Below are 18528 nucleotides of genomic sequence, written 5' to 3' on the forward strand. Positions count from 1 at the left end.
GAATGAGGCTAAAAATAAAAGCCAAGGGAACCAAAGTAACAACTTGGATTACTTATTTGTTCTCATACACTGAAAAGATAAATAGACAAAATTGTTTAGGAATGATACATTACTACTAAGTATCTTACAATGTCAAAACAGGAGTCGTTCCCCATCCTTAACAGAGGTACAGTAGAAAAAAAAGACACAGGCTCGTGTTGGCCAGCGAAGATTTTATTTAAAAACGAACAGGTTTCAATTTCAGAAGTGAAATTAAGATTTTAGTAGACTTCCACCTACCGTTAGTCCACTGATCTGAACTCTACTCTTTTAACATATGACCCAATTCAAAACCCCCATCATCAAATAAAGTAATTAATTTTCTCACCAGTAAAAGTATTAAATACTATAAAAATAAATCAATTGCGCAAAAAGAATATGCTATGTGACTGCACACTAACAATCTTTGTGCAACATTGGGAACATAAAAAAACAGACATCTTTACAAGGTCAACTGCCACATACAGTGAAGACATTGGTAAACCCATCATTAAGATATTTAACACAGTCAATGCAAACAAAGCAACATATAATCTGTTATTATTAAAATTATATTGTCTGTATTGCTAAATTCCACATATCAATTTCATCACACAGTAGTGTATCTGAAAATGTGATGACATTGCTGCTTAGATCAATGTACTTCCACCTTACTCAAAACATAAACAAACAGGGGGCAAAGCAACAGAAGACAGCAACAGAAACCTCTCAGATACTCTAAAACACCTTCAATAGATTGAATGAGAGGTAAAACCTTAATATAGTGTTACTGAGAATGTTAATTAATTGGTAGTTTTATCCAGGCACTGAATGAGAAAAAAAAAATTATATATATTTACAGAAAACTGAAATCTAGCATCACTGTGCGTAAGAGTCTCGTTATTAATGCTATTCTGTGAAATTATTTTGCACACTTCATAGCTAGAGTTCAACGGATCTATATGTAAAACTGTAAAGGACACAGTAACCTCTCAACCTGACGGAAATAGTGCTGGCAGTACACATTCTTGTAATTTGGAACAGTATAAAAATAAGGCTGGAATGAAAAAAAAGAAAAACAAATTTTACATAAAGTGAAGAATATTTCAGAAAAAAAAAAAAAAGAAGAGGCCATTTCTTACAGTGCGAGTCGATGCTGAGAATATACAGTTCCAAGCTGCCGATAGACACAATTTCCTTAACAGAAACCAAACTGAAGTATTTATAGGCATTTTAGGCTGTACACACACGTCCACTGTACACATGTACTGTGCTGTTAACCGGAACTATGAATTGGTTGCATAGATTCTGAATGCCATTGTCAAAGTAGACCTAATATCGTAATCTTTGTTTAACTATTATAGCATGGAAACAATGTATAATCATAGTGTTCTTGTTGGTTCAAGTGAGATACATAGAGTATATGAATCTTTTGAGAATAGTGCTCAACCTACACACCATTACACTCTAATGGAATAATGACAAGAACAACATACCACCAGCTGAACAGAATCAGCCAGCAGGACTCTTATCAGGTACCGTTTATCTTTGATGTGGCACTAATTCATGAATAATAAATTAGTATTTTCCTCTAGCTACGATAAATACAACTGTACTGCTCATGGGGATGAAGGGCTTTTTACATTTACATAAGTAAAGCAGTAATGGAAATGCACTTAGTTAAATTTCCCTGACAATGCTGAGGCACCTATGATTTACAGTGAAAGTTATTTACATTGAAGATACACTCACTACTGATAAATGCTGACACATTTTTAAGACTATAACATTTCATATCCTGTTTGAATATTTAGTTTCAACAAAATGTATTATTCAGAGGGGGGAAAAAAATAACTGTCATTTGAATAAGTTTTAGATTATTTGAATTGTAATGGGATCATCTTGATGCTACTAATGACAAACTGTACCTGTAAATTAAGACGGACTATATGGCTTAAGTTTTCATTTAACGCATACCCACTAACATACAGACACACACACCTCTGTAATTGGTTCCTTCCTTATAGTTAATACTTTCCATGATTATTTCTCTCGTCAGTAGCACTGATGTTAAACATGATTGAGTAGCTCAGTTGTAGCTGCTGGAGCTGAACATTTACAGTATGCAGATGAGGGTTCATTCTACAGTAAACCATTCAACCAAAGTGAACATAATATGCAGAACTTTATGGGACAGTGCTGTCTGAAAGCAAAGGCTTGCCTTTTCTCAGAACAAGATTAAAATGAGCCATACAGTGATCCGATTGGTGTGTTAGGGATCACGTGTCCTATAAGGGAGGAAGATGGGGGTTTGAGGGGACAGACACACACACACACACACACACACACACACACACACACACACACACACACACACACACACACACACACAATTTCTAAGGGAGTGCTCACTCTTTCTGTCCAAAAGACACTTAAGCGTCCTCACTTTGGATATAAAAAAAAATTCAAAACTACACACTATATGTGCTTCCCATTACCACTCTCTCACTTAGACCCTCTCACTGGAAATAATGAAAGGAATGAAGGTCACATCATCTTCAGTCAATTAAGCATTCAAATCCCTGATTTTTTTTCTTCAGCCAGCTCAGAAAACATTCAAAAGGAAAAAAAAGATCTATTCAGCCACCCGTGAACCTACGATTGTTCCACACAAGTGGCCAAGGAGGTGGTAAGGGAGTGACAACTATGTGAGAGATCCAGTTAGAGAGGATATGTTGCTCGGTGGAGGACTGGTGCGTGTGTTGGAATGTGTGTGTGTGTGTGTGTGTGTGTGTGTGTTGTAGGAGAAATAGGGATCATGCACGCTTCATCAGTAGATGTCAGGACAGTCTGTGTATTTCCTATCGAAGTAACCGCCTCTGTACAACCAGTCTTGAGATCCTGTGTAAGGGTTTGTACCTTGCTGGAACCACCTGAAACACACAGAGAACATCATCAGCCACCAGACGCTACGCTATGACAAACACATCTACCCTTAACACGATACATTTAGAAAAAAGTCTGTTGACCTGCTCGCTACAACAGCTAGCCCAAATGTTTTTAGCCACAAAGCTAAAACTAACCAAGCTGAGGAAACCCACTCAAACTCACTCATTCCTCTACCGGGTGCTCTGATAGTAAACATGTTAGGTATTGGTCTCAAGGACACTATAATGTTTGTGTGTTCTGGACTAAGATAAGCTGGATTCAGGGGCAGAGGCTGACCTGGTGGACCATTCGTCCTGGTCTCTGGCCCTCTCCTTACGGGATGCCCGCTGCTTCTCCTCCAGCCTCTCCTTTTCCTTGCTGGCTTCATCTATTGAAAATTCACAGATAAACATGAGCGTCAAATTTTTTCCACATACCTTTTACAATACCTTTGTATTTCAATACGGTCATCCTGATAGCTATTCCAGATAGGCCTCCAAATGACCACTTTGTACTGTTGCCCAAAAATGAGCCCTCGTCTCCAACCAAATGAATGCAAACCAGAAATAAGCATGAAGGATGGAATATTGATAATTTGGGTACTAAAAATCCTATATTAACCTCCAATTGAGATTATTTCAGTAACAGTCTTACTTTTCCACCTCCACACTCTATGCTTTTGTTGGCTTTGATTAATCCCACACTTAACATAAATGTTAATACATACAATTTACATACATTTGTATGTTGATAAATGACTGTCCTATTCTGTATGTCCCAATAAAGAATAAGGTGTGAATTATTTATTATTTTCAGGTCAATATGCTACTTTATTTTATACACTACGACACCAGCAGGTGGTGTTCTTGCTATATTTGTGGACTTGTGCAGGAAGAGTACTACATTACCCATGTTGCCGTTCTCCATGGCTCTGATATCAGGCCGCAGGCGGCAGTCTGTGGGTGCCAGCAATCCCTCCATGCCCGGCTCCAACTCATTCAGCATAATCGTAAAGTTAGTGAAGTTATACATCTAGAGAGATAGGAGAGAGCAAGGCACATTTTGCTTTCATACTTACACATACTTTCAGTGTATTTTAAAATGTGTTTGTGTGTCTGAAGTAGAGCTCAAGGAGAATTTTATGAATCTCTAGAGTGGAGTTTTCATTTAAGTTCTGAACTTCATCTAACCCTTAAGCTTATATGTTTTTTAGGGGCCTTTTTTTTTAAAGAAAGATAGCCCACTTGGCCCTTCTGATCTAGTGTCTGAGTGTCTGTAAGGGTTCATGTCTGCGGTCTGACCTCAGCTGAGTGGGCTGGTCTAGATGATATCCTCCAGAGCAGGGTGCTGCCAGGTATCACGGCAACAGACTCCTGCACCTCTGGCATGTCGTCTGACTCGTCATTCTCTCCCCCCGTTTCCTCCTGCCGATACACGCATGCACACACAAACACATTTATATTATATCCTCATACAGTATCACACACCAAGAAACACACACTTATCTTGAGACATGGGGTCACACACAAACACATCATATCTACCTCACACAGTAACAGACATTGATAAAACACAGGCACAAATGTCCCTAATTCACAACACAAGTTCTAAATACTTGCCACTGCAGTCATGCAAGGTCACATAAAGACATATAGGCAACTGGGCATGCGTACACAACTACCTGTCATACACCTGTCACACACACACACCCTAGGGCTTTGTCAAACAACCTGGACCATTCAGATGGCTATTGTTGTCCTACAGCCATGATAAACGAGAGAGCGTTTTTAAAGAAAGTATGGCACACCTCACCACAATGCCACGACCAAAACAAACACCTCTCCCGTCTGGGTGCACCGATACACCCTTCAAACTCACCCACGGTGACGAGACTACGCCTGTGGCAAAACCCCCAAAAAGCCCAGTTTCAGGGCTGGGCTTTGGTATACAGTATATATAGCTCTACGTAACATAAAAGGAAGATGCTCATTTAAATAGACTGGTAACTGAACATTCATGATAAAAAAGGAATCAAAACGATATTGAATTCACAAATAGTAAATTGGATGATCACACCCTAAAATGGCGGAAGCCTACATTCTCTCCCGCAGAAGCGTATACCCACTACGGGCTTCACAGGAGCAACTTTATTTCGCCTAGTCAGCATTCAACAGACATCATCAAGTAAAGCACGCTGACACAATGCTACTCTTGTGGGTGTGGGTGTGGGTGTGGGTGTGGGTTTGTGTGTGTGTGTGTGTGTGTGTGTGTACAGACCCACACTCTCACGTAGTACTGAAAGAAAGAGCACCTTCTAGCTGCTGTGCTCTGTTTTCAGTGCTATTCCAACATAGCCATCACGCTAAATCATCCACCAATGAACTAAAATGTCTACGAAACTACACGTCATGTGCATCACATTTACCTGAAATGGATGTTACCACAGGCAAACTGCATGGCCAAGACATCAGAGAAATCACACAGAAGACATTCAGAACCATAGAGAAAAATGAACCTTCATCAAGCACAGCAGTAGAGCACCTACTGCAATTTGAAGAGGGAGAGGATAGATTCCAGCTTACAAACACGTAAACACACATAAACACACAAACGTAAACGTAAACACACACACACACGTAAACATAAAACACACACACACACACACCAATCCTCACCTGCTTCTGTTTCTTAGTGTCAGCTCCACCCCTCCTGTCAGACTTCTTGTGGCCCTCGAAGGTCTGGGGGTCCACACTCCACATGCACTCCGTCCACTTGCCATAGATCACGCAGCGCTTCTTTTTACTGTCCCCAAGAGAGCACACACGGAGAAAGGAGACCCACATTAGATGAAGGGGCCTGTTTCTCATTTCAGTGCCATTCAGTCACCCACTAAAGCTCATCGCCTCAGTAGTGTTTGTGATCTTTGTCTAGTGTGCAAATTTTAAGACTGTTAATGTGGACACCAGTCAAGAAAATACCATGTGCATGTTGCAGAGAATTAGATGCTACCTCATCTCTCCCTATCAATCTTTTTCATTTCTTCATTTCCCACTTCCTCTTGTCTTTTTCAGCACTCCATCTTGAGTCTGCTGATGCTCATCTTTAGGTTCACAGTGTTTCTGTCTATCGGTTTCCCTGAGAAGGACTACGTTCCTCTGTCTGGCACCTCTCTGAAGTGAAACGAGAACATGAAATGACCACAGACTGACCCGGGAAGTACAAGTTGGTCAAAAAAAAAATCCAAGTGAAGCAACAAACTCAGAATCAGCCCATGCAAGATGATCTAGGGAAGTTTACAATACAATCTACTGTGTTTACTGTGGCATATTGTTGAAGACAGGAAGTTGTGTCATCAGCTCCTCATTTTCAAGCAGGTGTTAGACTCTGCAGCACAGAGGTGCGGAGTGACTCCCAGCAGTGACCTCTCCCAAACCCCATCCCGTCTCCCTCTCCCACACCGTCTCCCTCTCTCAAACCCCATCCCGTCTCCCTGGTCTTTCTCTGATCTTTCTCTGGTCTTTCTGTGCTAGCAGCGAGACAAGAGGGAGTTGGCTGTGCCACTGACGCAGGACTCGTGTTAAACACACAGGATTCTGATAGCACAACAGCCACACTGTTTGCCCAAGTGCATATTTACATGGCCAGCTTTTATCATGGCCCTGTGACAATATTGGTTGGTCAGTTATTACCAGCTCATTACACAAGAACACGATGATACAAATGCCATCCAATTGACTCAGACTTTCTACTTCCAGTCATCTAGAACAGGCTTTTGAAAGCAGTCCTGAACATTCGCCGGTAAAAGGGACGTGGTCCACCAAAAATGTGTCCTAAATCTATTCTAAAATCTAAAGCAGGCCGAGTTATAGAAGGCGTGTATTTACACAGAATGTGTGGTTCACAGTCCAGTTACTGTTGGAGGGAGGAGACAGGGCGACATCTGCAGTCGGGATGACTGATTTGACATGTGAGGAGGGCGGACCACATGCTCACCTCTTGTCCTGGATGTAGCCTTCTACCCTGTGGAGGTCCTTCCCAAACATCCCACAAGACTTGAAGTTCAGCACACATTTGTCTCCAGTGCTGGGCAAAACAGAACAAGGCCGAGAGTTAGGATGGAGAACCCATGGAAAAAGGTAATTTAGTACATTCTAGCTAGTAATCGTAAATAAAATCGATCATCCATCACATTTTTGGATAAATATGACTGGTATGTCTAAATGAGCAGTCAGTGCACAATAATCTATTGTGGGTTACTCAGAAATCCATTTCAAACAATAACGCCTCACCTGTGGTTGACTATCTCTACGGTGCCGTACTGTTCGATCCAGAGTTTGCCCAGTATCACGTTGTGTACACAGCAAAAAGGGTTGGACCATGTGTAGGCCTCTTTGTGCCTGGGGAGGGGAGGGGAGGGGTAGAGGATGAGAGGAGTGGGGAGTATAAAGAAGCGTTTAGCCAAGGCAAGACCTCAAATATGAGCTAGCAGGTAACAAATGTGGGTAACAAAAATCTCCAAAAGAAGGTCAGGTGCTAGTCTTGGGTACTGTTCTCTGGTCTGGACTGGAGAAAGGGGGGGGGGGGGGGGGGGGGGGGGGTGGTCCTGAGCCTGTTGTGACCAACATTGCTACTTGGCTTTTTGCACTAGACTGGTGCATCTAAATAAGATATTGTGTTTATCTTTAACCAGCCACCCAAGAATAAACTAATCTATGAACAAGACCTACTACCAGCTAAACAGACGCACTCACTTGAGAATTTCTAGTGTGATGGTGCCTTTGGGCTCGGCCTCCACACTTTTTCCCCAGAATTTGAGCTTGGGGTAGATGGATCCATGGAACGCAAAGTCTCCGCCCAGACTCTCTGCGTGGAAGGCACTGACAGGGGGGTGGTGGCTCACCTGCTCCGAGATCAACCGGAAACCCTGATCCTCACTGGGCCATGAAATACAGATTCGAGAGGCAAATTAACACTTACTATAATAGAAGTACTTAAATGAAGTGCACAAATTACTCCATGGATTCACAAAAGACAGTACGAACACAAAGAGAGTGTTCTCGTTTGACACTGTGGACAGTCAGGCCTAAGGAATGTGGCAGCAGGGCTATTAGCTAAGAGGGTGGAGGCTTGGACTTTAAACATTAAAGCCAAAGACTGTTCCTGTCCCACAAGAAGACAAACTAATAGAACACAGAAGATAGGATTTTTCCAGGAACCTCAGTGTCCTGTTGTATTCCATTCTAAGAAAGACTGGAGATACACACCTATGTGATTACACACAAGCTCAAAAAAACATTACAACTGAAAAAAACATTCCATTCAAAATCCTGGAAAGCAAAAGCAACAGGAATGCAAAGACAACCACACTGGACAGGCACATTTGTCTGAAGCTGCTAAAGCTAATAATGCTTAGCTCTACTTTTACTAAGAGCTTCATTCAGCGCACTCCAAAATAAAGATTAAAAACCTGCATTCCCAGTCTCTTCCAACGGCCACCTAAAGAAATCCAATCAATGGAAATGAGAGGTACACGAGCACCATCCTGCCTGGATGATCTCAGAGTCTCTCTGCAGCCTGCCGCTTACCATTTGAGTTCGTAGGTCTCCCCAAGCAGCGGGTTGAAGGGTTTCCCTGTCCTGTCCCACTGGGATGCCACCGCAGACACGGCAAAGGCAGCTACAGTCTGCATGAGATCACGAAGGACCAGAGAGTGTGTCAGAGTGTGTGTGCATGTAATGCCCTTTCAGGGTGAGAGAATGTACATGCACATATGCACATGTGTATGTGGCGTAAGTACCGCATTGTCATTGTCATTTCTTCACACTGTGTGTGTGTGTGTGTGTGTGTGTATGTATACACACACACACACACACACACACACACTCACACTCCATATGCTTCTTGCTCACCTGCATGCGTTCTATGGGGTCAGATTGCAGGCAGGCTTTCTGGATGAGGTATGTGTGCTCCATGTATTCTGTGATCCGTTGCAGGAAGCTCAGGGGTTCATTGAATACGATAGGCATAGTGATCTTGGACAGCTCCTGAAAGCCCACAGCATGCACCACAAGGTCATGAACACACAACTAACTTGGTATGGCCAGATCCAATATGTATGGTTGGCATGTGTGTGTGACATGTGCGACACAAGCTCTTCATGAATCCACACGTCCACGATAGAGGCTTGACCGAACGTGAAAAGGTTTTGCCAGGATTATGGATTTCCTTACCAGTCCAATACATTTTTTCAGGATGCTCCACACACTGAAGTTATTTCTTGAAAACATCGGGGCAGGTAGAGAGGTTCTGCAGGAAATCATACAGATACAGAAACACAGACACACTTCACGTTCCATGACAACATACAGATGAAAATATGCATGCGGATAACATCTGAGGTTTCAAAATATGATCGCAGAGTTTGATATGCTGAGGTGGGTCTGTATGTAAAAGGAGAACTGCGATAAAAACCGAATGCATGTTGCATAGCTGGTCTTAGAAGACAGGAAGGGCAGAGGTAGAGATGGAGGGATAGAGAGCTATGGGGACAGAGTGAGAGAGAGAGAGATGGAGATATAGTAAGATAGAGGGCGGGAGGGCGCTGCCTGGAATCTAGCCATACCTGCGCGTCCTGATTCCATTCTCCTGCGGCACGGAGCCATTGTTCTTCTGTGCGCCCTCTGCCACAGCGTCCTTAAAACTGGCTTCCGATATGCCCTCACAAGACTCATCCGAATCTAAGCCTAACACACACACACACACACACACACACACACACACACACGAATATAGAAAGTTACGCCCTGATGGATAATGCACGCAAATCCAAGTGAGCATACAAACATCTCGGTACAGGCAAAACCACACCCCACACGCCCATGAGCGTGCAGAGAAGAGCGGAGAAGAATATACAGTCATAGATGAGGAGCATGAAGGCCCAATCTATAGCTCTTTCACAAAGACACACAGCGCTTAGAGCAGGACCAGCAGCAGAAGATGCTTATTCTCATCTGAGGCAACTAAACCAAATGGGAAATCACGCACACTGTTTCTATGTCTCAGGGGGTTGGGGGTTGCAAAAGCAGATGTCCCGCGGAGTCTCAGACGTCACACAGACGTTATGACAAACAAAGACAACATATACACATGCTGCATGGGTCTCTCTCATGTCAGGTTTGCAGGACTAGGCAAGGCAACATGGCAGAAATGTAATCTGAACCACTGCCTTGAGGCTAAAGCTTGAAACAGCATTGGCAAACTGGATCCGACATACCGCCAGCTCCACAACCACTTCTCCCTGCATCTGACCCCGCTGTACACCATCTAGTGCTGGTCCGACACAAAGTTCCACAAAGAGAGCACTCGTGTCCTCAGCTAATCCCTTATTATCTAATACATCATAATGGAACCCATGGTGACGGTAATAATACTCTCTGCATTATTGAGGCCGTCATGGGCATGGCAGGTAAGATGAGAGCAGGGGATACCTGCCAGGCTCTACCCCCACCACAAAGGCCCTGGCGCACATGACCGCCCCTCAAAGGGAACACCTTCTGGTCAGCCAGCATTAATCTGCAGCAAGTCCCTGCTCCCCCAGGGAAATCGTGCTAGAAATCCCATGGGCTTGCCAAATTAATCATCTGGCTTCATTTATAATGCAGTATTGATTTCGCATGGTCTGGTTGGCTGCAGAGGGAACACATAGCACAGAGTTTCCATTTGATAATGCTGAAACATATCGAACAGAACTGCTGCTCCTAAAAATCCCAGGTTGTTAACAGGAGAATCAGAGCTGATAGTGTGGAGGTTTGAGCCCTGGCTATGAATGTTTCCATGTTTCCTGGCTGTCTGGCTTCTTAGAGTGGGATGGAAGAGCTGGTTGACATCTCCATAACCTTTTCAAGTGGTGTATCATGGTGTATCTTACAGCAGCAACAAGAGCAGGGCACAGGTCAACAGCTGGGTCGATTTAACTGGTACTTGCTGCCATCACAGACTGATTGCATCATGAGACTTGTGCACGTGGGGAATTGGATACATTAAACAGAGAAATGTAGAATTCCAGAAGCACATGAAGCATTTGATGAGACTGGACAGTAGACAACAGTAAAGAGCAACATGCCTGTTGCTCAGATCAAAGCTAAATAGCTTTCTGATAAAAACAGAAGCCGCAGGGGGGACTAGGGGATTCAGGTTTAAAACTCCACTGGTTCATGACCAGCGCCTTGAGATAACGTCTCGGAGCTCACCTGTGACGGCGTCGTAAAACTCGTCCTCATTGTTCATGGTGCAGAGCGTAAAGCCAGGCCCCTGTGCGCTTCTAGAACATCCTCCCTCACCCGCTCCCTCTCTGGTGACTCAGGCTCTGCAGGTGGCACGGCAACAAGACCTGCACAGAGAGATGAAGATCTGTCAAACACCGTTTACACACCCACATTGGAACAAGCATACTTTGCATATTGAAGAACCAGAGGAGGATTATTTCTGTTCTTTACAAGTGTTTCTTTTACGCTCATACAAAATGAACACAGGCGTGGGCCAAAGGAACTCGTCTATGAGGAAAAACAGTTCATGGTGCTATAAAAATGACAATCTGGACAATCTCCGAAGTAGTCATAAATAATGAATATAAATATTTCAGATGCTAAGGTGTGTAAGACAAAAGGGTGTGATGGTCAGGTACAGGGTGTGCTATGTGTCTTTATAGCTGTCCCTCTTCTTCAGTTACTAGTTAGTCTACTTCATTCCTCTCCTTGTTCTCCCTCATGCTCTCCACACCAGTTCTTGTGGCCCTGCACTGCCCCAGACATGCTGCTGAACCTTGCTCTAAAAACAATTCACAGAAGAGCGAAGCTTAAAACAAACAATCAAGGTAAGCACTGCCTGGGGAAATTAAAAAACCAATACGCTGGTTTGAACATGCAGAAGAAATGACGCCATCTGGTTTTGGTGACGGAGAAACATGGAAGAGAGTGTGTTTTTATGTGTACCATCTGTACGGCTGTAGCTCTGGCCCTCCATTACCATATGCCTGCACAGTGGAGCCTCTTTGTGTGAGCTGGTCACAGGCTGCTGGGGCTGATTTCATGCCGGCCTTGCCTCTTTGTCTGAGGCTCACCCAGCCCTGGGTCATAACACTTCATAATTTGCTTTGTCTACATGCACCGCAGAGGAAACACGAACAGCAGAAACGTGCACAGAAATGTTAATGTCGTCTTCAGTACTCTACTCAAATGAAAACATGGAAAGTGGAAAATACACATGAAGCAAGAATTAGAAACACTGTCTTTCAAATGTACAGCAGCCAAATACATCCCAGAATCCACCGAGTCACTGTGTAGAGTTCAAAACACGCCAAGGCAGAGTGCTGAGGTTATCACAAGGTGTTGCTCTGTTCATCCCCTCAAGAAACAATAATGTTAGACATCTGCTTCATCTGTGTGCGGTTATTGGCACTTCCTGTAGAATAAAACCAGGTTCACCTATATTGCCCTAATGCCCTCAAAGATATTCAAAGGGATGCAATACAAAGGCTAGCGGAAGGATGCAGTATAGCAATGGAGAGATTCCACAAACATTAGTATCATAACACCTTTCACCACTGTCCTTATTATGCAACAAGTGGCATGTTGCATAAAACACACAAGTTCAGTTTCTCTGATAAGGCTTATCGTGAAGCTTCTCACGGTGGAATGACACACGGTCTGCTTACACGTAACCCCCGAAGGAATGCCGAAGATCAGTTTCTGGAGTCTTTTGGGGAGACCTTGTTGGAACAAAAGGCCACACAAAGGTCAGAGAAAGCGAACCGAAAGAGGCACCGATAATGGAAGCGGTTCCTATCAGAACAGTTCATATCCTGGTTTCTGAGGAAGAGAAAGAAAGAGCAGCAAAACAGAGATACGAAGACAGACAGGTCCTCAACCTCAAAGTCTGGTTGAGGGTTTCTGAAACACACAGAGCAGCTACTGGCATGAAGACTAACTGTTGAGGTGAAAGGTCAGTGTCAGAGCTCACACCTGCCTTGGAAGTTCCAGGAAGTGCCTTGGAACTTCCAGGAAGTTTCTGAGCGACCTTTGGGGCTCTACCACTTAACCGTGGCCTCCAGCGGACAATGTGCTCCAGCTGTCTCCTCAGGGGTGGGGGGTGGATTCACACCAAAGTTAAACTGCCTCCCTATCTAATTTCAAAACCACGAGCCCATGGCACCATTACGTGGCTGTATAGCCGCTGTCAGGCACCATCGCATAAAAGGACACATGTAAGCAAGGTCTGCAAGGCAGCAAGGCCACATTGAGTCACCCCATCGAGATCAGGTCCAAGCTCAAATGGAAGACACTCAAGGTCTACACTGGAGCTCTGACGACATTCTGATTACTTGAGGTCATGAGCCACATGCTGCTGTGTTGATTCCTGTATCTTTTCATGCTCGGATACAATAGCAGCAACAGTCTGATACGCAAGAAAAAAATTGCAATTGTAACACACTGGGCACATAAAATAGCCCAAACATTGACGTGTCGGTCAGCTCTTGAGAGCACAAAGCCCTAATTTGAGGACTGAAGGCAACCTACTCAACATGACACTGAATAGGCGACTACTGATAAATATCAGGGTTTCAAAAGGAGGAACGCAGATTGAAAGGATAATGCACGTACGACTTCCCACCAACCAATATGGACACAGCCTGTAAATCATATCTCAAACAGACGTAACCTCCAGTTCACCAGCTCTAAAATGCTATCTCCAATAAATCTTTAAAAAGCAGGTTTTGTGTGTTTGATGAACAAACAACAAAGCAAAAAGCTGAAACTGTAGCCTTACTCTCCATCCTCCTAAATGAACTTCCATAACAATAAACCAAAACAGTACCCTGGCATTAGTCCATTTCATCAATATGAGACACCTACCCAGTTACGTGAAAAAGTGTTCCTGGTAATGACAGCTACTATGACATTGGAGCCAAATGGAGCCAAATGAAACCTAATACTGTAAAATGTGTAAGAGACTCACACAACAGCATCTCTGCTTACCCGTTTAGTCTGTGCTGTTCTATGCTGTTCTATGTCCTAGTTGTTCCTTTGCGTTCAGAGTGAATGGAAGAGTCCCTTGATGATGCCCAGGGTGGAGACGAAGCGTCTATGGGGAGAGACAAATGCCAACACGGGTGGTCACCACGGCAACACCCCCGGAAGAGTCTGGATTCTCAAACTGGCTGACGTCTGGAAGGCTGGGAGGCGAGGCGGCGTCTGGCCTCTCTCAGGACGCATGCCACAGAAACAGTCGCGAGGACAGGGGGCCTGGCCTTATTTGAATGGAATCCCACTTGGCGAGACTGATTGGTTCTGCAGGTGAGCCACTAAACAGCAGCAGCAAGAGGCGACAACCAACCCCAAAGATGAACAGCTGATAATGACACAACACCATGTCTGGGCTGTGTGAACATGCATTTTTGTAACTGGGAGGTCAACCTAGACCCAAAACACAAGCAACACACAAACAGCCTGAAGCCGTTTTATGACCATGAACCTGGGCAGACACGCAGCTTGTATGAGGTACAGTGTTAGCACTGTTCATAAGGCTTTGTGTGCACTACAGCTGCACAGAAGGACCTGCAGCTCTTGTGATGTCTGCGAACAGACAGAAACCTAGGCAATGGAGTGAGACGTCATGAGAGTGAGTCAAAGCAAGTGGACCCTAAAATGAGCACACTGTCCCACAGTCCCTCGATCAAAGGGAAAGAAAAGTAGGGAAAAGGTCGGGATGAGCTGACAGCATGGGTCAGAAGCTGGCGTCATGGTCATGGTCAACAGACCTCCTCTCTTCAGCAGTTCAGCGACAACACTCCAGTAATCAACCACACCACACCACTGCCAGAACTTTAGCAGGTCTACTGTCCATATTCAGCAGTTTCAGTGGGTGAACAAAACTGGCATAATATCCTACACCTCTGTGGGATGGCAATAGTGTCATAATGTCTTTACACATCAACGCTCACTACAAAAGTAAATCACCTGGAATGCAGTGTCCCCTCTCTTTCCGTGACAAAAGCCCATTGACAGCAACACTGCGCATTAGTGTTTGAGAGGTGGAGCATGAGTCAGCGACTTTTTCCGCAGCTGCTCCCAAACCTTAGGGCAGGCTGGGTGGCAGTGACAACCCTATTGATCGGTTCAGGAATGTGTGTCGATACCAGAGTGAACGCCCATCGCCTGTTCATGGCTCATTCAGCCAGCCAGGTAAGTCAGACAAGCCGCTGTACTTCACAGTCATAAGCAAACAACATCCACCCACTTTAAGACACCCTTCAGCACTTAGATATGAACACAAGCACCAATTTGATCACAAACAAGAATGCTCACTTCACCATTAAGTAAACTGCATTTATCAAAGGTTGAGCTATGTCGATTGTAACTAAGAGACAGAGCATTCTGATCCTCAAAATCACTGTATCGATTTTTTTATAAATAGTTTACATTCAAAGATTTCCTGGCAGTAGTTCATTTAGCGTTGTGTTTAAATCCCTGTGGTGTAACCTATATTCAGCCATTTGACTCCTCCACTCCAACATAAAAACATAACCTGAGACTCAGATTTCATGCATATGATGGTGTGCTCTTACAGTCTAGACTATTACAGTTTTCCTAAAATTAGATTTGCAAAAACTATCACAATCAATCAAGATCACAATATAGCGCAATATAGGGAATCATAAATCATGAATTATATCATGATAAGCATCATATCACCAGATTCTTGCCAATACACACCCCTATACATAAGGTACAGAAGTCACTGACAGGAGAGGAGAAGCCACTGAGCCACATTCCCCTGAGGAGCTCTGAGACTAAGCATGGGAACATCAGATGAGATCACATGTGATCCATTAGTGTGAAATCACTGTAGTCTCTTCATCATGTCAAATAATAAGCTATTGGTGTCTTATAAAACAGGATTAGCAATAGCAATTTATGCTCAGCTACTTTCAGAAATATGCGTGTTCTCTGATGTGCGTGCATCCTTCTGTAGTAAGTAATAGATACACATTTACACTGCACATAGGCGTTAAAAAAACCCTTCTTAAAGCAGCAATAGGGAGTTCTGTTCCAAAACTAGTAAGCTAACTACCTAAAAGGCATGCAAAAACCTTGCAAACACCACCAAAAGCCCAGCTGACACATAGAAGCTTGCCAACACACTAACTGGTGTCTTTTGGCAGTTTAGCTGGCAATGCCATGCGTGTGAAAGCTTTTCTTCCATTTTTGCAGGGGGTTCCAGCCCGTTACAAAGAACTACATAGCGCATATCTTGGATGGCTAGTGGGGAAGACACAGGTGTTTATCCGTGCTTCACATGACCATATGCTATCAAAATGAATTTGAGGATGATACCAAAACTAGTTGCCTATAAAACCATATCTCAAAAAGTGTCAAATTGTTGCATACTGTTACTTTAAGACAATCAAAAATTAAGACACTGTAGGAGCAACACACCCTGAGCACTACCTGCTACCCGTTTCTTAGGACAACTTGAGGAATCCTATCATAGACTGTCAGCTGGCAGCACTCGAAAGAGGAGAGGGGGTGGGGGAGGGAGGGGCATAGAAAGCAACCCGTGTCCACTGTCCAGTGTCCACGCCCCTGCCTGCCTGCCAAACAGGAGAGCAGTAATCAGAGGCATTCTCACGGTCTAGTTGTCAGCCCTGGACGAGCTGCTACACTGCATCTAGCAGGACTGCACCAAATTCTCAGAGCACAGCACTGACTTCTCAGAAAACCGACTTGCCATCTCTCATATTGTGGTTACTCCCTGGCAATGGAAAACCAACGGTGTCTTAATCTGTTGCGATTAACACAGAGCAGATGACATGTAAAGAAAAAGCAGAGGAAGCTCTACATTTTCTAAAAAAAAAAATCAGCTGCTGAGCAGAACTTGTAATGCCATGTAAACAACAACAACAACAAAAACATAAACAAGACTTAGGGATTACCTTTTTCAAAGCTGAAGGATACACAGACATCATCACTTGATACAAGATTACAAGACAAGTTTCCCAGTTACTGTTTAAGACTGTGCCCAGTGCCCCCATACAATTTTCAATAAAAATACCAGACGAAGTCGCATTGATTCGTGGCACTGACAGACGTGCACAATATGTGGGTGAATGCATTATATCAAAACTTTGTTTACAAGTGTAACAACATTGGACACATGATGCAGGCATTCAGGAACAGGCCTATAAAATATAGATGCAATCAACTATTTAGTTGAATAAATCACCTATCCCACAGCAGACAAGTAGCCCATACTATAAGGGTGCGCAAGAAACCGTGAAGATGTTGCAAAACTCAAGAACTCAGATAGACAGATAGAGGAACTGGTGTTTTTCCTGTTTCCAAAGAGACAAGCGAAACAATCTACACCAATGGCATTAGAGGCGGTTGGGATGTTTCAGTCGTCGGATATTTAGCTCACGTTTATGTAGGTAGGTGGCTAGCTGGCTATCTTGGCTCTCAACAACAATTTGGCAGCACATTGAGAAGTGTTTTTTTTACTAAAAATTCTTATGTTGAACGCCCTTTAAAATATAAACTTTGGAATGTGTCTGGCTCATGCATCGGCCTTTTTGCACCCACCAGCAAACTGTTAAAACATCAGTTATTTAACCCTAATCAGGTATTAGAAGGGTTAGCCAGTTGGCTACTGATAGCTAACTAACTTACCTGACATTTAAGATATTGTACGCTACTAGGCTAGCTCTCCACGGGACTCTGGATGGAAATCAGTTCACTGCCTCTCAGTGATGAGAAAGAGACATGTTTCCCCCTGCTTCAGCGCCCAGGGCTCGCTACCAAATGTTTGCATTACCTTGGCTAGTATAATAGCCATAAATGACTACTCTGTCAGGGCGTTTTGCTAAAGGAGGTGAAGGCTATCTGTAGGCTAGCTGGCTAACAGCAACCCAGCCGCGGTTATCCCAAAAGCCATCTATGAGTTTTCCGGAGCAATTCGAACACAATGCGCAAAGAGAAAATAGACTAAACAGGACAGTTACATTGGGTGGCTAAAATGCATTTGGCACTTTACCTCTGTCGATGAGAATCCAGAAGTTTTGGTGAAGAAGACAGGTCCAAGACTGGATGTATTGATACAGGGCTGACACAGAGACGGAAGTGACTGACAAGAGAAATTTCATTGACCAGTGTAACAGCCAATTGTGTCCTGTAGGACGGGTCGCCTGACTTAAGACAAACATACGTCAGTGAGGAGAGGGGCGGACGTAATATTGTAGTGGGTGAAGGTCTTACAGCTGAGTTTTCTCAAATGTTCAGTGAGGACATTGCCCCTGCCAACTCTGTGTTTATCAAAAGAGTGTAATGAGGTTCTGCCCTCATATATGACACAACGCATTTTACCTTTCCTAAATAAAAAAAAAATACGAATTCACTTGACTATAGGCGCCATGTTAGTTTATTAAATAATAGCCTACTTATAAATATTGGCTTCGGTTTTTGCTAATAGGCTCAAGTGGCAGACACCCTAATGTATTAAACTCCATCAGGCTTTCTGAGCGATCGGCAC

The 18528-nt window shown here is 43.7% G+C and overlaps 1 protein-coding gene across 3 annotated transcripts; it reads right to left on the bottom strand.

Annotated features, from left to right (window-relative positions):
- Nucleotides 1-197: 197 nt before the first annotated feature.
- On the bottom strand, nucleotides 198-18176 carry osbpl2b (oxysterol binding protein-like 2b). 3 transcript variants are annotated; one of them, XR_006152378.1, is made up of 15 exons: nucleotides 18034-18176; nucleotides 11196-11335; nucleotides 9569-9689; nucleotides 9177-9264; nucleotides 8856-8990; nucleotides 8532-8629; nucleotides 7698-7880; nucleotides 7236-7343; nucleotides 6940-7029; nucleotides 5622-5748; nucleotides 4248-4370; nucleotides 3855-3978; nucleotides 3244-3334; nucleotides 2386-2951; nucleotides 198-2019 (listed from the first exon to the last, which is right to left on the bottom strand). XR_006152378.1 is itself a non-coding variant. In XM_031566272.2 (14 exons), the coding sequence occupies exons 2-14, from the start codon at nucleotides 11230-11232 to the stop codon at nucleotides 2849-2851; spliced, it is 1428 nt and encodes a 475-aa protein (XP_031422132.1). In that variant the 5' UTR covers nucleotides 11233-11335; nucleotides 18034-18176; the 3' UTR covers nucleotides 198-2848. The 3 variants fall into 3 exon arrangements, 2 of the variants coding, with proteins under 2 accessions (XP_031422132.1, XP_012681597.2); XM_031566272.2 differs by having other exon boundaries at nucleotides 198-2951; XM_012826143.3 differs by having other exon boundaries at nucleotides 198-2951; nucleotides 9177-9252; nucleotides 18034-18175.
- Nucleotides 18177-18528: the final 352 nt, after the last annotated feature.

Source organism: Clupea harengus, chromosome 4 (assembly GCF_900700415.2).
Source record: "Clupea harengus chromosome 4, Ch_v2.0.2, whole genome shotgun sequence".
In the NCBI taxonomy this organism is placed as follows: Eukaryota; Metazoa; Chordata; class Actinopteri; order Clupeiformes; family Clupeidae; genus Clupea; species Clupea harengus.